Raw genomic sequence first — 18,388 nt, 5'->3', positions numbered from 1 at the left:
TCTTTGTGCCACACCCAACAGTCAGATCACTACTTGTTCAACAAGAGCTGGGTGAAATACGTGCGAACTGGATGACAGGATTGCAAGAGTATGATCTCGATTTCAAGCCAGTTCACACTGTTAAGGGTCACGGTCTATGCAGACTTGCAGCAAAAGCGGTACATGCACAAGTGGAAGAAGAAGAGCTCGCCGGTTGGGAGCAATAAATCAACATGTACAATGTAGAGCGAGCACCACCCACTTCGCACGATAACTATTGGTACGAAGAAGTGCGCCAGTACCTTGAGCACGACACCATGCCCTCTCACTTTTCCATGCGGCAGAAGAGGACACTTCGACTTAAAGCCTTACCTTACTAGTTGGTGCACGAAGTGCTTTACAAAAAGCACAATGATGGAATTTTGCTCAGGTGTCTAGAGGCACAAGATTCAGAGCGAATGTTACCTGATTTGCATGACGGACCAGCTGGAGGTCACTTCGCGAGTAACACAACTATGCATAAATTCATGAGAGCTGGTTTCTACTGGCCCACATTGTTTAAAGATGCACACACTTATGCTCACAATTGCCCGGTTTGTCAGCAATGCACCGACAGAACTCGAAGGTGAGCAGCCCCGCTATAGCTTGTTGCAGTGAACCATTCCAACATTGTGGCTTAGACATCATTCGGGAAATCTTCCCACATTCATCAAAGCAACACTGCTACATCCTGACTGCTACAGATTACTTCACGCGGTGGACAGAAGCAGTTCTGCTTAAACAAGTGAATGACCAGGAAGTCATCAGCGTCCTTCAGTAGAACATCATTTTGAGGTTTGGCATTCCTGTATCACTTGTTTTTGACAATGCAACTTACTTCTCTTCGTTGAAACTTTATGATTTTGCATTGCAATATGGTATTGTGCTTAAACATTCAACTAACTACTACCCGTAGGGAAATGGTCTTGTTGAATCTACAAACAAGAATCTCATTCACATCATAAAAAAGACCATTTACTCTGAGCAACGAAACTGGCATTCTGCTCTGGTGAATGCACTTTGGGCTGATCGAGTTACACCCAAGCCCTCTCTAAACACATCTCCATACTTCCTTGTATATAGAAAAGAAGCCATCCTCGCACCAAATATATACTTGCCTGCTCTCCAGTTATCCCAAGAATCCTGAGGCAAGCCGTGTCTATTGGTTCAATGTAGGATGGACACACTACACAAGTTACAGGAAGAACGGATGAAAGCAAAAGAAAAAATTTCACTCCACTAGAACCGTATCAAGAGATGGTTCGATTGAAAGTCTGCAGGGAACATCAACTTCGCTTTGGGTGACTTAGTCTTGAAGTGGGATAAACCCCACAAAGACAAAGGCAAACACACAAAGCTTCATTCCATGTGGATTGGTCCTTTCATGGTCTACGAAAAACTTGGCCAACACACGTATCGTCTATAATTACTTGACGGGAGGATTTTTAACCTTCCTGTCAATGGCCAAGATTTAAAATATTATTTTCAATGATCTGGGGCCGCGCCCCGCCCTATGTACATAACATGCTTATTTTTGTTCTGTTGTTCTACTGTGCTGTTTTGCTTCGTTTTGCTTTGCTTTGTTTTGATTGTCTTGTCATTTTCATTTTGTAAATAAGTGTCCTATACTATGTACTGGATTTTGAATAAGTATGTGGTTGAAGTTAAAGAGTCTTGTGACACTGTAGCGCTTGGCTAGTCTTGTGTCCGTCTTCTCTGTGCTTGGTTGTAACTTTTGGCTGATGAAGTCTTGATGGAAAATATGATCCGTTTGTAAGGGAAGCTCTGGTCAAACCATGAACTTGTGTCCAAATTGGGAAACCCCATGCCTGTACTCAGTTTTCAAATTTGTGTGTTCAAGCTTATCCAACTTGTAGAAACGAAGAAGGGGAAAAATCTAAATGAGCAAACCTAAATCAAAGGTCTTACATGCTTCTTTGAAGGAACAACCTCTTTTGCTCTCAATAAGCCGAGATCCCTCTTCCTCCCAAAATATATAAGTGCCTATGCAAAGTCCTCTTTCAATTTTTTTTTTTACAAAGGCGAAAGAAGAGAAAGGCTTCCTGTGCAGAGAGGTGAAGTAGGCAATTCCACTGGGGTACTGCCCAGGCTCGCTGGTAGTGGAGCAATGCTTGTGTTCCTGCTTGACTCCGTCAGGGTACTGTCTAGACCTGCTGGCAATGGAGAAACACTAGAGATAAAAGCTTATACTCTGAAAATCTTAAGCTCGCGAACCAAACTACCCTTTCCGATTTTGAAACACTGTGATCTAGCTGAAAATTTTGTTGTGTTTGACTGAGTTGGTACAAGGTGAACCATGTCTGTCCATGGGGTAAGTGGGGAAGCCAAAGTAACCTGCACAACGAATCAATACTCCCTAAAAGGCCAAGGCCCTGTGCTGAAAATGAACCGAAACAAAGAAGCTGGTATTCAACCAGTGTGTCGCCAAGTGTTGTAGCGGCTACAATAGCCTCTAAAATTTTGGCCTGCATCCAAATTTCGGAGCCTTCCTTGGTTTTTTACCTGATGGTTGCAAACACTCGAGCTCATTCCATGAGCTCTTGTTGAGTTTTTATGCCCTTTTTGCTTGACCGACCACCGGTCGTCTTTTGGCATGTTGATTGCTATGTCATGCTTACGAGTTTGTTCTAGCGATTTTGAAGGTTTGTCTTTGTGTGCATGAGTTGTTTTCGCTCTGTGAACATTGGTCGTACTCACACACAAAGTTGCACACACTGTCGCGCAAGTGTCGTCACGGTCGTTCAGATATCTATCTCAAGTGTCGCACTTGTCGCTCTTAACCTCTAAGGTAGTCTCACTGAGCACATGTTTGTCTCGTTGGTTTGAGGAGTCTTGTTGTCGAGTCATGATAAGTGTGTGATCACAATGTCATGTATGCACAAGTTCACTTGCTCTCACACTTAGCCATTTTTCCTGAAAATTTGTGGACCAGACAACCCTCCTTCAGCCGGACGTCGACTGAACTGCACTGCGCAGTCTCAGCTCTCAGTGACCCTACTCTGCTACCCAAAACTATGTAGAGCTTGAGGCTGTCCTCCGGGGTAGCCTGCACTGTGCAATCCTGGAAGTGAGCCAACCGAATGTCTCCCAGAACTACGCAGAAGATGTCCCCAAGTCTGATCCACTTCGCGCTTCCCGCAACATCTCTCATCAAGCCTTCCTCTGGTCTGCCGGAAAACCTGAACTACACTATGACCTGGGGCTGCAACGTTCCCCAAAACTGCACAAAAGTTGCCCAATTGCCTGCCTTGCATTGTCTGCAGGAACTGCACAATCATGTGAGTCGGGCCTCTGCTGCCTATCATTGCACTGTTACAAAGAATTGCACAGATTTGACTGGTAGGCCCCCTTGTTGACTTGCCCTGCTCTCCCTTTGAGAATTGCGCAGATCTGATTGGCAAGCCCCCTGCTGGCATGTCCTGCTCTCCCTCTGAAAATTGCGCAATTTTGACTAGCAATCTCCCTGCTGCCCCGCTCTGCACTCGGCTCGAAACTGCGCAGAAACTGCTTGTCCGACACTGTCTCTCATAAATGTGCAATTATGAGTAGCAAATCCTTGTAGCGTGATCCAACCTTGCTTTGAGAAACTCTGTAGAAATGTTTGCCAGTGCCTCCTGCTGCCCGCTCTGTCTTCCTCAAAGAAACTGCACAGATTCCCAGCTGGATCCCCGGATGACCTGCCCAGTCCTCATCTTGAAAATTGCGCAGAATTTGCCCTGCAGTTCCTCCCGACACCCTGCCTTGTCTTCGTCCCAGGAACTACGCAATTCTGCCTCCTGGATGGGTTTTACCTTGTAGCTATCACTGCTGTCTCGGATTGCGCAAATCTGCCTCCAAGTGACATCTGCGCAGTTTTTCTCGACAGTGCTTGGGAGCCTTGTATCCCGGCTTGAGCTATGCTCTGCGCAGTTTTAGTGCCTTGTCCCTCTCCTGGTCACTTGCACCGAAACGGAAAACAATGCATCATGTTAAACTAGGAGATTTTTGGATTTGATGTCGTTTTGTCATGAGTGATTGCAGGAATAGGTACATTGATGAAACATGGCACGACGACTAACGAGATGAAAAAGGAGCGCATGCTAGAAGACTTGCTCGCAGTTGAACGGACTCACGAAGCACATCGAGCAGCAAGCGAAAGGGACACATACATGAGCACCATCAAGCAATACCAAGACCATCGAAGACTTCGCACACTTAGCCATGTGGAGGTGAGGACATGTTACACTAGGAGTACACCCATCACTCATCATCATAGCAACTCAACACAGACACCACATGTCGAGTTGTGTCATGAGTTGTCTCGGCGACATCACTACGATGGGCCATACTTGTTGTAATTAAATGTAATGTAATGTGAAAGTCCAAGAGACGCACATATGAAGTTGAAGAGTCACATCAGTTGAAAAGTCATAGGAAGTCAAACAGTCATGAGGGAAGTCGAAGAGTCACAAGGGTCATTTATCCCCCTTGGCTATATATACCCCCTCATTGTTTAAGCATAAGACTTTTCACCTTGGCTCCTCCCACATAGCCTTGAGAGTTCGTAGTCTGTTCTTTGAGGAGCGAGGAGTGGCTGCAATGTCCCACTACTGGGGCTAGTGATGTATGGTGTACAAATGTGTCTTGGAACTTTTGCTTAATTCAAAAGCCTGTCTCAGGCCAACGCACTTTCACGCATGTTTTGTATCCGTTTGTAAGACTATTTTTCACGCATGTTTTGTATCCGTTTGTAAGACTACTCTTTAAACGTTTGTAATGCATGTTTGCTTAACCTGTATTAAGATAGTTGAACTACTTCGGTGATTTTAGTACTTACATTGTTGAAGATTTGTTACATTGTTTATCACTATTGTCTCGCCCGTGTGGGCTACTCTGTCGGACATTAGACAGATCATCCTTGTGTTTTCTTGGTTATAACGACCGTCACCCTCGTGTGGACTACTCTGCTGGATGGTGTACGTGTTTTCCCTTGTACTTTGGTTTTAACGACTGTTGCATCCATTGTGGACTATTCCGTTGGATGCTGGACAGACCCTTGTTGTTTTTGCGTCTCTCCCTAGGTGGTACTACTATCTCTCATCTAGAGGCTCACTTTTACCCTCTCCCTTAGAGTAAGAAACCCGGACACAAATTTACATTACGCCCTTTCCAGGCATACTCACCTTGCTTTCTTGAAGTTACAAGCATAACACTCTCATGTGTTGAACGACAAGAGCTAAGGAAAATCTCTAAAATAATGGCAATTGGACCATCGTACCGGATGGGACTCCTACACCAAACGGTGTGAGGTCTAGTTGGGACTTCATACCAGGGGGATCCCCTGAATGTTGGCGGGTCCAACACTGTGAACAATACCTTGATGTTGCTGGCATTGATTGTTGAACTTCTATCATGGCCCTCGTAAAAAGAATCTTCCCATCACTCGAACAAAATCTCGATTTGACATGTAAAGCTTTTTTTATCTTGTTTTAATGCTTAGAGGCTGATATTGATGATGAAGATCTCAATATAGGCAATGATTTTGATGATATGTAGGGATTTGTTGTAGCATGTTTTTTTTGGAATATAGAGGCCATTTTGTCGATGTATTGTTTGTTCAAAGATGGATTACATTCTATGTTTTTTTTTTTTTGGTATCTCAGAGGAACCTAACAGTCCGCCTCACACGTAACTACTAGTCAACCTCTGGGGGTCTACGGCCTACCCTCCTCTCTATAAACCGGGTCACAACCGAGCGGATTTGAACGTTGGATCTCTCAGTTTTTACAGCTATCACATTACATCGATCACCAACTGAGTTGCCCCCCTGGGACACACTGGATGCTATTTTGGTTATATACACCCTTGTTATATTTTTGAGAAACTTTGCATATTTGTGTTTATAGTTTGGATTCACATGGATGCACATGAATATCTCCATATTTTTTTTTTTTCAAAAATTGAATATTTATGTATTTTTTGGTCGACTACTATTTTGGTACTTTTTTTCTTCCAGTTACCGAGTTTGGGGTCGACTGTTATTTTGGTCCTTTTTTTTCCAGTTCCCGGGTTTGGGGTTGAATGGTTTGATGACTGGTCTAGTTCTGATAACATTGGCTGATTATTTGTTGTTTATTTTCAATTTTATTTTGAGTCTTGACTCTAGATACTAATGCCCTCAGACTGAGTCTTTGATTCGTCACTTTTACTATTTTCGAGTTTAAGTAATTTCAATTTACTATTCCAGTCTTTAGACCTTAGACTTTAGTATCTACTATTTTGCTTAGTACTTGTCATATTCTAGAATAATGAATGATGAATTTAAATCAATGTAGATTCTAGAATGATGAATGATGGATTTAAATCAATGTGTACAATATTTTAATATTTCTGTTGCATTGAATCATTTATGATGTATGAATCAATATATTTCTATTAAAATTGGCAACTAGGGCCAAACTCCTTGCGGGTCATCTTATTTATGGCAGCTGATATGTTTCTTGGATTCCTCTCATTGAGAGGTGTAGGATTGATCTAAAGATCATCTGATTCCAACATGTATTTATGAAGATATGAATTTATTTGTATTATTTGACAATTTGTCAAGGTCGGCCAACAACCAAATTACCCCAACTTATCCTCATAGTTGCATTATAAATAGAAGAGGTCTTCAAGTCATTTTTGCACACACACTTCTCTTAAGATCTCTCTCCACTCGTTTGGGTTTGGTGGCTATAGAGATCAAGAGGGAGAAGCCCTAGATGTAGTGAAGGAAGGGTTCTATACGCAGCAAGTAAAAGTGCCCTAGACGCAGTTGAAGGGAGAGACACCTAGCCGCAGTTGAAGGGGATCTAGCCATGCCCTAGCTGCAGTCACAAAGAAGGCATAACCGTAGTCTGGAAGGTGGCCTAGTGCCCTAACTGTAGGCGTAATTCCGCAGCAACAGGAGGCCTAATGAGCAGCCCTAATTAGCTGTCAAGAGAAACACATACATAGTTTGGAGGGGCTCCTATTCATTGTCATGAAAAGGCCTTATACACAACTCACCTAGCTGCAGTTTGTGAGTCCCTAATATGCAGCATAAGAAGGCCTAAAGACACAGTTTGAGGAGCCCTAAACACAACTTGAAAGGGACCCTAAGACGCAACAAAAAGTGTGGACCTAGTCGCAGCAAAAAGGAGTACTACAACAACATGAAGGATTTGTGTTAAAAGCCACATTGCTATAGGTGACAGCGTGGTCTAATTCAAGGCTGTTTGAGCATGATAAGGTTGTTCTTGAGCTCGATTTGCAGCGCAGTAGAAGTCGCTTAAAGGAGGAGCTAGGGACTGCTGTTTAAGCACTGATTGGGACACTGATTGAAGGACCAAAGTTACAGTCCATTTCTGGGCTAGGCTGCAGGCCATAGCTAGCAGTTGGAGGCCTTTTAGGAGCTGCGTTCAGAAGGTTAGCAACCTATAAGGTAGCATATAGTTGGAGGGACTGTATGAAGGCTAACCACAATCAATAGGTGGATTGTGGGGTGTGTTTAGGGTGCTGTAGCACGTAGAGTTTGTGCCCTAACTAGTGACCATGTTTGCCAAGATATGCACCAGTCCTTGCAACATATATAAGATGCCAGTTGAGCAGCCTTGTCATGATCAGTGAAGCAATAAAGGAAGGAGAGTCTTATGGAAGGAAAGCCTCAATAATTTGGGTGATTGGTTGCGCTGTTCTAGGCCTATCATCTACTGTATATGTTCAGTCCTTGGTGTCAGAATTACAACCTCATCGTGTCATCTTCATGGAGAAAATCTTTGATCTCCTATTTGGTAAGTCAAGTATTGACTTCAAATCATTATACTCTCTCTCTTTCTCTCTGTTGAACTATTGAAGAATATATGAAGAATTGATCAAGGGTTTCCTCACATTGGGGTTTGTCCCTGGCTTGTGCAACATCATGTGTCCTTTTGTCTTGGCTTGTCTTCTATTGTTTATGTTATGTTCTATCTGCACTTTACTATAATGCTGATGTGATTGCTAATCTGAGTATTGTCATTGGGCTAATATGAAAAATTGAAGTAAATTCCTCTAAGCATAGAACATACCAAAATTAACATGGTACCATAGCCGAGGTGAAGACAAAGCCCAAGCAAGTGTGAAAGAGCAATCATTGAACACAGTTGAAAAGGACAAAAGGCTCAATGAGTTCCTCATCTCACTTCCCGACTGAAGACAAGCTCCGTGAAAAGTCTGACTATCACGGATGGAAGATGTCTCTTGATCTGACATTGGAAGAACAAGAAGTGTTGGATTATGTAAAGGGTAAAATCCCTGAGCCTCCATCAAATGCACCAGCTGCTACAAAGAACAAGTACACGAAGGGTGAAGTCAAAGCGAAGAAGATTATCAGAGATTCCATTGACAAGTGTCTGGTGGCCTACATCTCCTATCTAAACACCTCCAAGGAGATATACGATAGATTGGTAAGCATGTTCAAGGTTAGTGATGCAAATCAAATTTTGTTCCTCAAAAATAAGTTGAAGGATATTGAGAAGGGCAAGGACGAGGATCTTCAATCCTACTTCTTAAGGATCACCGAGATCAAGAATGATCTTCTCTCGATTGGAGAAATCATATCTGACAGGGAACCTACTATCACCACTCTTGGAGGGCTCCCACCTGAGTGCTATATATTTAGAATCACTATTCTCGATAATGATTGAATTCCAGGGTTTGAAGAATTGATGTCGAGATGCATTCAAGAAGAAACTAGGATGGTGGAGCAAGAAATGCCTTCTAATAGAGGCAACCCTACTGCTTTCTCCACTCATGCCAAAAGGAGAAATTATGCAGGGTCTAAAGGTCATTTCCATGGAAAGGCTAGATCTAAGGGAGGAAGGAAAGGCAAATGCTTTGCTTGTAATAAGTTTGGCCACTATGCAAGGGAATGTCCAAATAGAAGGGACACATCACATGATGATGATCACAATCATTTCGGGGGCAACTTCAATCAAAGGAATGACAGGAACAATGACAAAGGAAAAAGGAATGCAAGACATCATGGAAATGGTCGACACTCCAAGAAAGCAAGGAACTCTAGGTATGAAGAATCAAATGTTGTTTCTGATAAGAAAAATGTTGAAGTTTCTAAGTCTAACAATTAGAAACCCTCCATGTACTTTTTGATTTATTCCTTCCTACTTGTTCTGATTAATTAACAAGTTATTTACCATGTAAATATTGAAAATAAACACAAGTACATGCTCAACACATTACAGATCATCAATTGAAGGAAACAAAAACAAGCACACAAATGACACCATTATTTTTGGACTAATGTCCTTGGAGAAACGCAATGTGGGAAAACTGATGCAGCTATTTGAGGGTTTGATTTGTTAAGCAGTTTCAGAATACAATGTGGGTGCCAAATCCGGCTCACCCAACAGAGAAAAATCTCGGCAGTAGTACCTCATTTCGGAGACAGATGCTCGAGCTGAAACCTTGGATAAACACTCCGACAACTCTTCAACTCCAATCTGCCCCACGAGAAACCCCAGCGTCAGCCTCTAGGGACTGTGGCAGCCTCTTTTGCCCTCTATGTCAGCTTTCCCGACAGTTTCGACAGTTCCCGACAGTTCCGCTATTCCCAACAGTTCTGGCTTCTGCCCTCTGTGTCAGCTTTCCCGGCAGTTCCGACTTCTGCCCTCTGCGTCATCTTTCTCGGCAGTTTCGGCTATTCCCGACAGTTCTGGCTTCTGCCCTTTGCGTCAGCTTTTCCGGCAATTCCGGCAGTTCCTGACAGCTCTGACTCTTCCCAGCAATTCCAGCTTCTGCCCTCTGCGTCAACTTTCCTAGCCGCTGATCCGCCCGGCACTATCTCTGCCTCTCTATTTCTGTATTCACTGCCCCTCAGCTGCAACTCCAGATCACTCTCCCAACTTTCTCAGCAAACCCAGCGCGAGAAAGTCGAAATCTTGATCTCTTGGTGTGTTCTCCAAGTGACCCTCAAGCCTCCTTTTATACTTTTCTTGTTGACAAATCGATGGCCGAGATTAAGTCCCTAATCAACAGCGAAGATTATATGTGGCTTGATCCATGACTTTTGGGCATTCTAACACAGTTTTATATTAATTCACATTAATATTTTAATTTCCCTAAGTTTATACTTAGGGACTCCATTAAAAATATTAATTATTTTAATATCTCCCAAAATGTTTAGAATTTTCCCAAACCCTTTCTGGGTATTGGAGATCTCATGTGCCTTAGCCTCTCCACCAATTTTCGTGGCTAGAGCACATCCGATGCTACCCCAAATCAACACTCCCTCTTAGCGAGGATTGTGCTCTAGTAATACTCCTCACTGAGCATCACTCTGATCATCCAACATCGGTCCCTGTGTTGATGCTAGGTCTGCTGCCCAACATCCTCTGCACTGTTGCATCCTGTATTGCTACCCATGGCCTTGCCGTTGCTACTGCTACATCCGTACTGCAACTCCCTCTGCATTAGCGCTGCTGCCCATGGCCCTGCCATTGCCACTGCTGAATCTGCACTGCAACCCTTCTCATCATGGTGCATCGTGCTACCCATAGCACTACCACTGTTAACTGCTGCACTGCAACTTAGTTACTGAGAAGTAAGTAACTGATCTGCCAACTTTGACATCTTCGTCAGGCTAGAAACACTCCTGATGCTGAAGCTCCCTCTCTCACTTACAAGTGCTCTCTCTCTGACTTCTGCGCTGCTGCAACAACTCCATGCATCTCGCACTGTTGCACACCTCTCTGTGCCATCCTGCACTGGTGCAACACTCTCGTGCCTCTCGCACTGTTGCAGCCTGCTAGCCTCGCGCTGTCTTGGGAATCTTGCACTGTAGCTCCCTCTGTCACTCCATCCGCATCCATCTCTACCGACATCCACCAATCCTGCTACTCCTCTTCGAGGCTCCCGTAGTAAGGTCTAATCCAAGAGGTTGGGTACCTCGAGGATCCTGCCCCTCATCGCCTGTGGTCCTCCTGACTACAACTTGATGTCTCCCCACTTCTTCTGAAGTGGCACATGAGCACTCATGGCACAGTCATCATCTGTCTCCTCTGTCGACTCCTCCGAGTCTCTCTACTTCCCGCCTGGAAGTTCTCGGTTCGACTCCTGCTGAGTCTCTCCACTTCCCGTCTGGAAGTTTTCGGTTCGACTCTTGCTGAGTCTCTCTACTTCCCGTCTAGAAGTTCTCGGTTCGACTCTTGCTGAGTCTCTCTACTTCCCGTCTAGAAGTTCTCGGTTCGACCCCTGTTGAGTCTCTCTACTTCATGTCTGGAAGTTCTCTTCTGGACTCCCTTTGAGTCTCGATTTCCCTCCTGGAAATCCTTTTGCCCATGTCGAGATGCCCCCCACTCTGATCATATGTGCAGTTGCACCACTGATCCGGATTTCTCGGCTAGAAACCGTCGGTAGCAACTCCCTCCTCCTTGGCCTTGCCCTGTAGGTACTGTTTTGACAACAGTACTCCACCAGCTTCACTCTGCAACTTACCCACAGCCTCCTAAATCCCAGCTGCCTGAAGGTGAGAGCTCCTAGGCTCTGTGCAGTCCCACGACAAACTAGATTCTTCAACCAACTGCGTTAGCCCTCCTGGCCTCTGTGTGGCTCTGCGTGAGCTTGTCTTTGCCTCCCTCAGCCTTTGCACAACCTCTTCTTGGCTCGAACTTGATGACGCAGGCACTGTGTCATCCCTCCCTTGCTGCTTTGCTGCTAGGAACATCTTCTGTCACTAAGGACAACTGTTTTCTGTTGCTGCTGTTTTGCTCTGTTGATGTTCTCAGTTCTCCTGTGATCTGCAACCACGCTCTGATACCATGTTGAAGTTTCTAAGTCTAACAGTTATAAACCCTCCATGTACTTTCTAATTTATTCCTTACCATGTAAATATTGAAAATAAACACAAGCACATGCTCAACACATTACAGATCATCAACTGAAGGAAACAGAAACAAGCACACAAATGACACTGTTATTTTTGGACGAATGTCCCTGGAAAAACCCAATGCGGGAAAACTGGTGCAACTATCTGAGGGTTTGATTTATTAAGTAGTTTCAGAATACAATCTGGGTGCCAAATCCGACTCACCCAATAGAGAAAAATCTCGGCAGTAGTACCTCTCCTTCAGAGACAGATGCTCGGCTAAAACCCTGGATAAACGCTCTGGCAGCTCCTCAGCTCCAATCTGCCCCACAAAAAACCCTGACGCCAGTCTCTAGGGACTGTGGCCGCCTCTTTTGCCCTCTGTGTCAGCTTTCCCAGCAGTTCCGGCAGTTCCTGATAATTCCGACTGTTCCCGGCAGTTCCGTCTTTTGTCCTCTCCATTAGCTTTCCCAGTAGTTCCAGTAATTCCCTACAGTTCTGGTTGTTCCTGAAAGTTCCTTCTTTTGCCCTCCGAGTCAGCTTTCCCGGCAGTTCCGGCTTCTGCCCTCTGTGTTAGCTTTCCCGGCAGTTCCTGACAGTTCTGGCTGTTCCCACCAGTTTCGGCTTCTGCCCTTTGCGTCAGTGTTCCCAGCAGTTTGGGTAGTTCCCACTGTTCTTGGCAATTCCGACTTCTGCCCTCTACGTCAGCTTTCCTGGCAGCTGTGTTGATCCTCCTGGCACTATCTCTGCCTCTCTGCTTCTGTATTCACTGCCCCTCCGCTGCAACTCCAGATCACTATCTCAACTTTCTCAGCAAACCCGCCCCAAAAAGTCGAAATCTTGATCTCTTGGTGTGTTCTCCAAGTGACCCTCAAACCTCCTATTATACTTTTCTCGTTGACAAATCAACGGCCGAGATTAAGTCCCTAATCAACGACTAAGATTAGATGTGGCTTGATCCATGACTTTTGGACCATTCTAACACAATTTTATATTAATTCACATTAATATTTTAATTTCCCTAAGTTTAGACTTAGAGACTCCATTAAGAATATTAATTATTTTAATATCTCCCAAACTATTTAGAATCTACCCAAACCTTTTATGGGTATTGGAGATCTCATGTGCCTTAGCCTCTCCACCAATTTTCATGGCTAGAGCACATCTAATGCTACCCCAAATCAACACAAAAGGAGTATTATCTTATATCGGCCCTCTCCACTATCTCTCCTCCAGACTCTTTAGGAAATTGGCTTATTGATAGTGGTGCCTCAAGGCACTTCACCGGATACAAGGAAGCTCTCTCTAATCTGATAGAGAAGGAAACAAACTTGGAGATTATTCTTGGAGACGATGTCACCTATCCCGTAAAGGGTGTAGGGAATGTTACTCTTCAATTGGATCAGGGTAACTCGATTCATTTACAAGAAGTTCTTTATGTACCTGATCTCAAGAAGAACCTGGTGTCCATTTTGGCAATGGAAGACAAAGGTTACAAGGTGGCATTCATCGATGGAAAGGTACGTGTTTGGAAAAAGAATTTTAAAGATGCTTTTACTCTTGGGTTCAGGGTTGGCACTTTGTATCAAGTTGCAGGAAGTCCATTGGGGACCATGTTGTGTGTCACATCTCTTCAATGGCACCGAAGCCCTGCCCATCTTCATTGTAAGGCCCTACCTGATGTGAGACAGATGGTGATAGGGATGCTTGAATTCAAAGAAGAGAATGAGGGTACATGTCCGAGATGTATCGAAGGAAATCTTACAAGGGGACCATTCCCCTCATGTAATAGCAAGACCACAGATGTGGAACAATCTGAGGGGTTTGAGATTCATGATTGGGAATCTCATGTATGCAGGTTGAAGAAAGCTCTCTATAGTTTGGAGCAAGCACCCGGGGCTTGGTAGGAGAGGATTGATAGCTATTTGATGAAGTTGAGATTCACTAAGAGTGAAGCCGATCCTAACCATTGCTTCAAGGTTGTGGATGATAGACCTCTCACACCGGTACCTTATGACAACGACCTCTTTCTGATAGGTACCGACCCTCTCATTTACGAACATAAGAGGGAGTTGGATTCTGAATTTGAAATGGTGGATTGCAAGCCTGTGATTAGCCCGATGGAGCTTAACTTTAAGAAGTTATGCGGTAGTGCTGCCGGACCTGATTTGGGAAATGCCTCTGAGTTTCGTCAACTCATAGTAGCATTGATGTTCTCGGTGAACTCCCTTCCGGATATATATTTTGTAGTTAGTATGTTGAGCCAACATATGGCTGAGCCTCATCACTCACATTGGATTGGTGCCAAGAATCTTCTGAGATATCTTTGGGGCACAATCACTCATGGACTGAGATTCATTGCCGGAGTTATGAGGCTGCTTGGTTATTCTGATACTGATTGGGCAGGCAGTATGGTGGATCGAAAAAGCACTTCTGAGTGCTGGTTCTCTTTGGGTTCTGCTTCGATATCCTGGATGAGCAGGAAACAGAAGTCAATTGCTTTGAGCACTGTTGAGGCCGGATACATAGCTGCGAGTATGGTCTCGTGTGAAGTTGTCTGGTTGGGGAAGCTCTTCAGTGAGCTGTTTGGACACATGCTGGATACCACCGTGATCCTCTGTGACAACCAGAATGGGATTTGATTATCAGAGAATCCCGTATTTCATGATCTCTCCCAACACACAGACATCAGGTACCACTTTATTTGGGATATGGTACAATGAGGAGCAATAAGGCTCCATAACATTGGGACTGATGTGCAGGTCGCCGATATTCAGATGAAGCCCCCGGGAAAGGTCAAATTCTTGACTTTCTGAGAACGATTAGGAGTCATTGAGAGACCCTCTCCTGAGGGTCTTGTATGATATGGATATTGAGCTCTGGGAGCTCCGAGGGGCATGGGGTACTTCTTGGAGCGATGAGCAACCATAGGGTGAGTGGTTCAACCTTCCCCCAGTGGTTTGCTATGTAGGTAGGATGAGTGGTTCATCCTTTTCCTGTTGAGACACAATCATAGGGGTAGTGGTTCAGCCTTCCCCTAGGATACCCCATGGTGACATGTAGGCAGGATGAGTGGTTCATCCTTCTCCTGCTGAGACATCCTACCCATGCAGTACCTCTCATCTGGCCAATGAGCAGGGAAATGAGGATAGGGACCATAATACTATCGATGGATGCATCGTGTACTACCGTACTCTCTATGCCAGGATGATATTGATCTGGGAACAATTGGAACTGACTTTGGGTCAGTAAGAGTGGTATGAGACACTCTTTTTATTTGGAATTTATTTCGGATTAGTAAGAGTGGTATGAGACACTCTATTTGAAACTGATTTCGGATGAGTAAGGGTGGTATGAGACACTCTGTTTATATGGGACTGACTTCGGGTCAGTAGAGAATTGTATGATACATTCTTGATCACTTCTTCTTCATAGTTTAGCAGAGCAGAGCAATGTAGGGCACTGCATTGATGGCAGAGATAGTACGGATTGACAGATGGATTAGCAGATGGAGTTCTCCCTAGTTGAGAGGGAGTGTTAATATTGGCAACTAGGGCTAAACTCCATGTGGGTCATCTTATTTATGGCAGCTGATATTTTTCTTGGATTCCTCTCACCAAGAGGTGTAGGATTGATCTAAAGATCATCCGATTCCAACATGTATTTATGGAGATATGAATTTATTTGTATTATTTGACAATTTGTCAAGGTCGGCCAGCAACCAAATTACCCCAACTTATCCTCAACGTTGCATTATAAATAGAAGAGGTCTTCAAGTCATTTTTGCACACATGCTTCTCCTAAGATCTCTGTCCACTCGTTTGGGTTTGGTGGCTAGAAAGATCAAGAGGGAGAAGCCCTAGACGCAGTGAAGGATCGGTTCTATACGCAGCAAGTCAAGATGGCCTAGACGCAGTTGAAGGGAGAGACACCTAGCCACAGTTGAAGGGGATCTAGCCATGCCCTAGCCACAGTCACAAAGAAGGCATAACCGCAGTCTGGAAGTTGGCCTAGTGCCCTAACTGCAGGCTTAATTCCGCAGCAACAGGAGGCCTAATCAGCAGCCCTAATCCGCTGTCAAGAGAGACACATACGCAGTCTAGAGAGCCTCCTATTCGCTGTCATGAAAAGGCCTTATACACAGCTCACCTAGCCGCAGTTTGTGAGGCCCTAATCCGCAGCATAAGAAGGCCTGAAGACACAGTTTGAGGAGCCCTAAACACAGCTTGAAAGGGACCCTAAGACGCAGCAAGAAGTGTGGACCTAGCCGCAGCAAAAAGGAGTACTACAACAGCGTGAAGGATCTGTGTTAAAGCCACATTGCTGTAGGTGACAGCGTGGTCTAATTCAAGGCTGTTTGGGCATGATAAGGTTGTTCTTGAGCTTGATTTGCAGGGCAGTAGAAGTCGCTTAAAGGAGGAGCTAGGGACTGCTGTTTAAGGGCTGATTGGGACACTGATTGAAGGACCAAAGTTACAGTCCACTGCTGGGCTAGGCCGCAGGCCATAGATAGCAGTTGGAGGCCTTTTAGGAGCTGCATTCAGAAGGTTAGCAGCCCTAGAATGCAGCGTATAGTTGGAGGGACTGTATGAAGGCTAACCACAATCAATAGGTGGACTGTGGGGTGTGTTTAGGGTGCTGTAGCACAAAGTTTGTGCCCCGACCAGTGACCAGGTTTGCCAAGATATGCACCAGTCCTTGCAGCATATATAAGATGCCAGATGAGCAGCCTTGTCATGATCAGTGAAGCAGCAAAGGAAGGAGTCTTATGGAAGGAAAGCCTCAGTAATCTGGGTGATTGGTTGAGCTGTTCTAGGCCTATCATCTGCTGTATATCTTCAGTCCTTGGTGTCAGAATTCCAACCTCATCGTGTCATCTTCATGGAGAAGATCTTTGATCTTCTATTTGGCAAGTATTGACTTCAAATCATTGTACTCTTATCTCTTTCTCTCTGTTGAACTATTGAAGAATATATGAAGAATTGATCAAGGGTTTCCTCACATTGGGGTTTGTCCCTGGCTGGTGCCACATCTTGTGTCCTTTTGTCTTTGCTTGTCTTCTACTGTTTATGTTTATGTTCTATCTGCACTTTGCTATAATGCTGATGTGATTGCTAATCTGAATATTGTCATTGGGCTAATATGAAAAATTGAAGTAAATTGCTCCATGCATAGAACATACCAAAATTAACAATTTCATTATTGAATTTGAATTTTAATCATCACGACGTTCGCACCACCCCCCCCCACCCCCCTCTTAATTCCCCTAAAATTTAGGGTTAGGGTTGCTCCCACACGTACCCCCTGAAACTTGGTGGAACATTGTTTATACCTTTTATCTGTTGTTTAATATTATGATGCACATTTGACATCTCTCAAATTCAAAAGATAAAAAAAAAAAATTAAATGTAGGTTTGTTACTGTTTCTTGTTCTGCATCTTGTAGAAATCTACATTCAAAGAACATTCTTGTACAATTCGTAAGATGTAGGAAAAGCAAGGGAGTTCATTGTATATGCTTCTTTTTTTTGCAGGTAAAATATTTGAGATTGGTTCAACTGGCATTAGTAGCTTGAAAGGACACAGTGAACGACGAACCCGATGCTTAAATGATTTTGTGTTTCTATATGGGCAGATGCCCTTGGTGGCAAGTAATGTCAAGGCTGTTGATGCTTGTGACAAATGGTTCTGGTAACTGCGCTGGTGCCAATGGGCTTCCTCTTCTTGCCCTCGTGTTGTTTGTTTTGTGAAAAAGTGTTGTACCATATATCACGTTCATTAATTTTCTCAATTGACTTAATAGTTTAGTGTTCCAAAGGGTTCCTACAGAAATAGATGTTTGAGTTTACTTTTATATTTCCTATTTATATTTTTCACATCAAGAGTGGATGTGCAGTTGAAGGTGAAAACCTCCATTAAATATGTTTTTGTACATCTTGTAGTAAGCTTATAACATACTGCTACACCTACACTAAGGGGTACTCTTGAACCTGAGCTCCTGAGTGCTAAATTAAGGATTTTGTAAGTTCAAGTTCATTATTATTGAATTTCAATTCTGGTATTTGTGATAGATTGAGGATATTGAAGTTCATTATTCTTGAATAATCAGCTCCTCCATTGGCATTAAATTGGCATATGTGTTTTCGACTTAAAAGTTGATTGTATCAGCTGTTAGCATTGATATTGACCATTCAGTTGGATTCGATTAACCTGAGTGATCAAACTTTTCCTGCTTCGTTGCAAACTGTCTACTGCTCCATTTATTAGACTAGTTAATGTGTAAGTTGGATATCCATAAATTTGTGTAATTTCTAGCTACATAATTCTTGAACTTGGAGAAGATTGGTGTTGTCTTTCTTCTAGAATAGGCACTGAGGGGATCAACTCCTGAGCATCATTTCAGTGTCACTTGAACTCAGAAGTCAATTGGGTGTAGCAATTTTTGTAGAAGTGAAAGATGGTTCTGTGACTATTAAAGATTAACTTGGAT

General features: G+C 43.8%; 1 protein-coding gene across 1 annotated transcript in view; it reads left to right on the top strand.

Moving 5' to 3' along the window:
* LOC149147295 (glycosylinositol phosphorylceramide mannosyl transferase 1-like) overlaps positions 1-17,968 on the top strand; it is an 82,835-nt gene extending 64,867 nt beyond the window's left edge. The window contains exon 5 of the mRNA XM_089438342.1: positions 17,433-17,968. Within this exon, the coding sequence (XP_089294468.1) occupies positions 17,433-17,593 (161 nt within the window). The 3' untranslated portion in view covers positions 17,594-17,968. The remainder of the gene's footprint in view (positions 1-17,432) is intronic.
* The last annotated feature ends 420 nt before the right edge of the window (positions 17,969-18,388 follow it).

The sequence above is a fragment of the Pinus tabuliformis genome, chromosome 9, assembly GCF_031772625.1.
Source record: "Pinus tabuliformis cultivar Carrire ecotype Pingquan chromosome 9, CPIR1, whole genome shotgun sequence".
In the NCBI taxonomy this organism is placed as follows: domain Eukaryota; kingdom Viridiplantae; phylum Streptophyta; class Pinopsida; order Pinales; family Pinaceae; genus Pinus; species Pinus tabuliformis.
The sequence above is the reverse complement of the archived record's forward strand: the minus strand, read 5'-3'. Positions and strand labels throughout refer to the sequence as shown.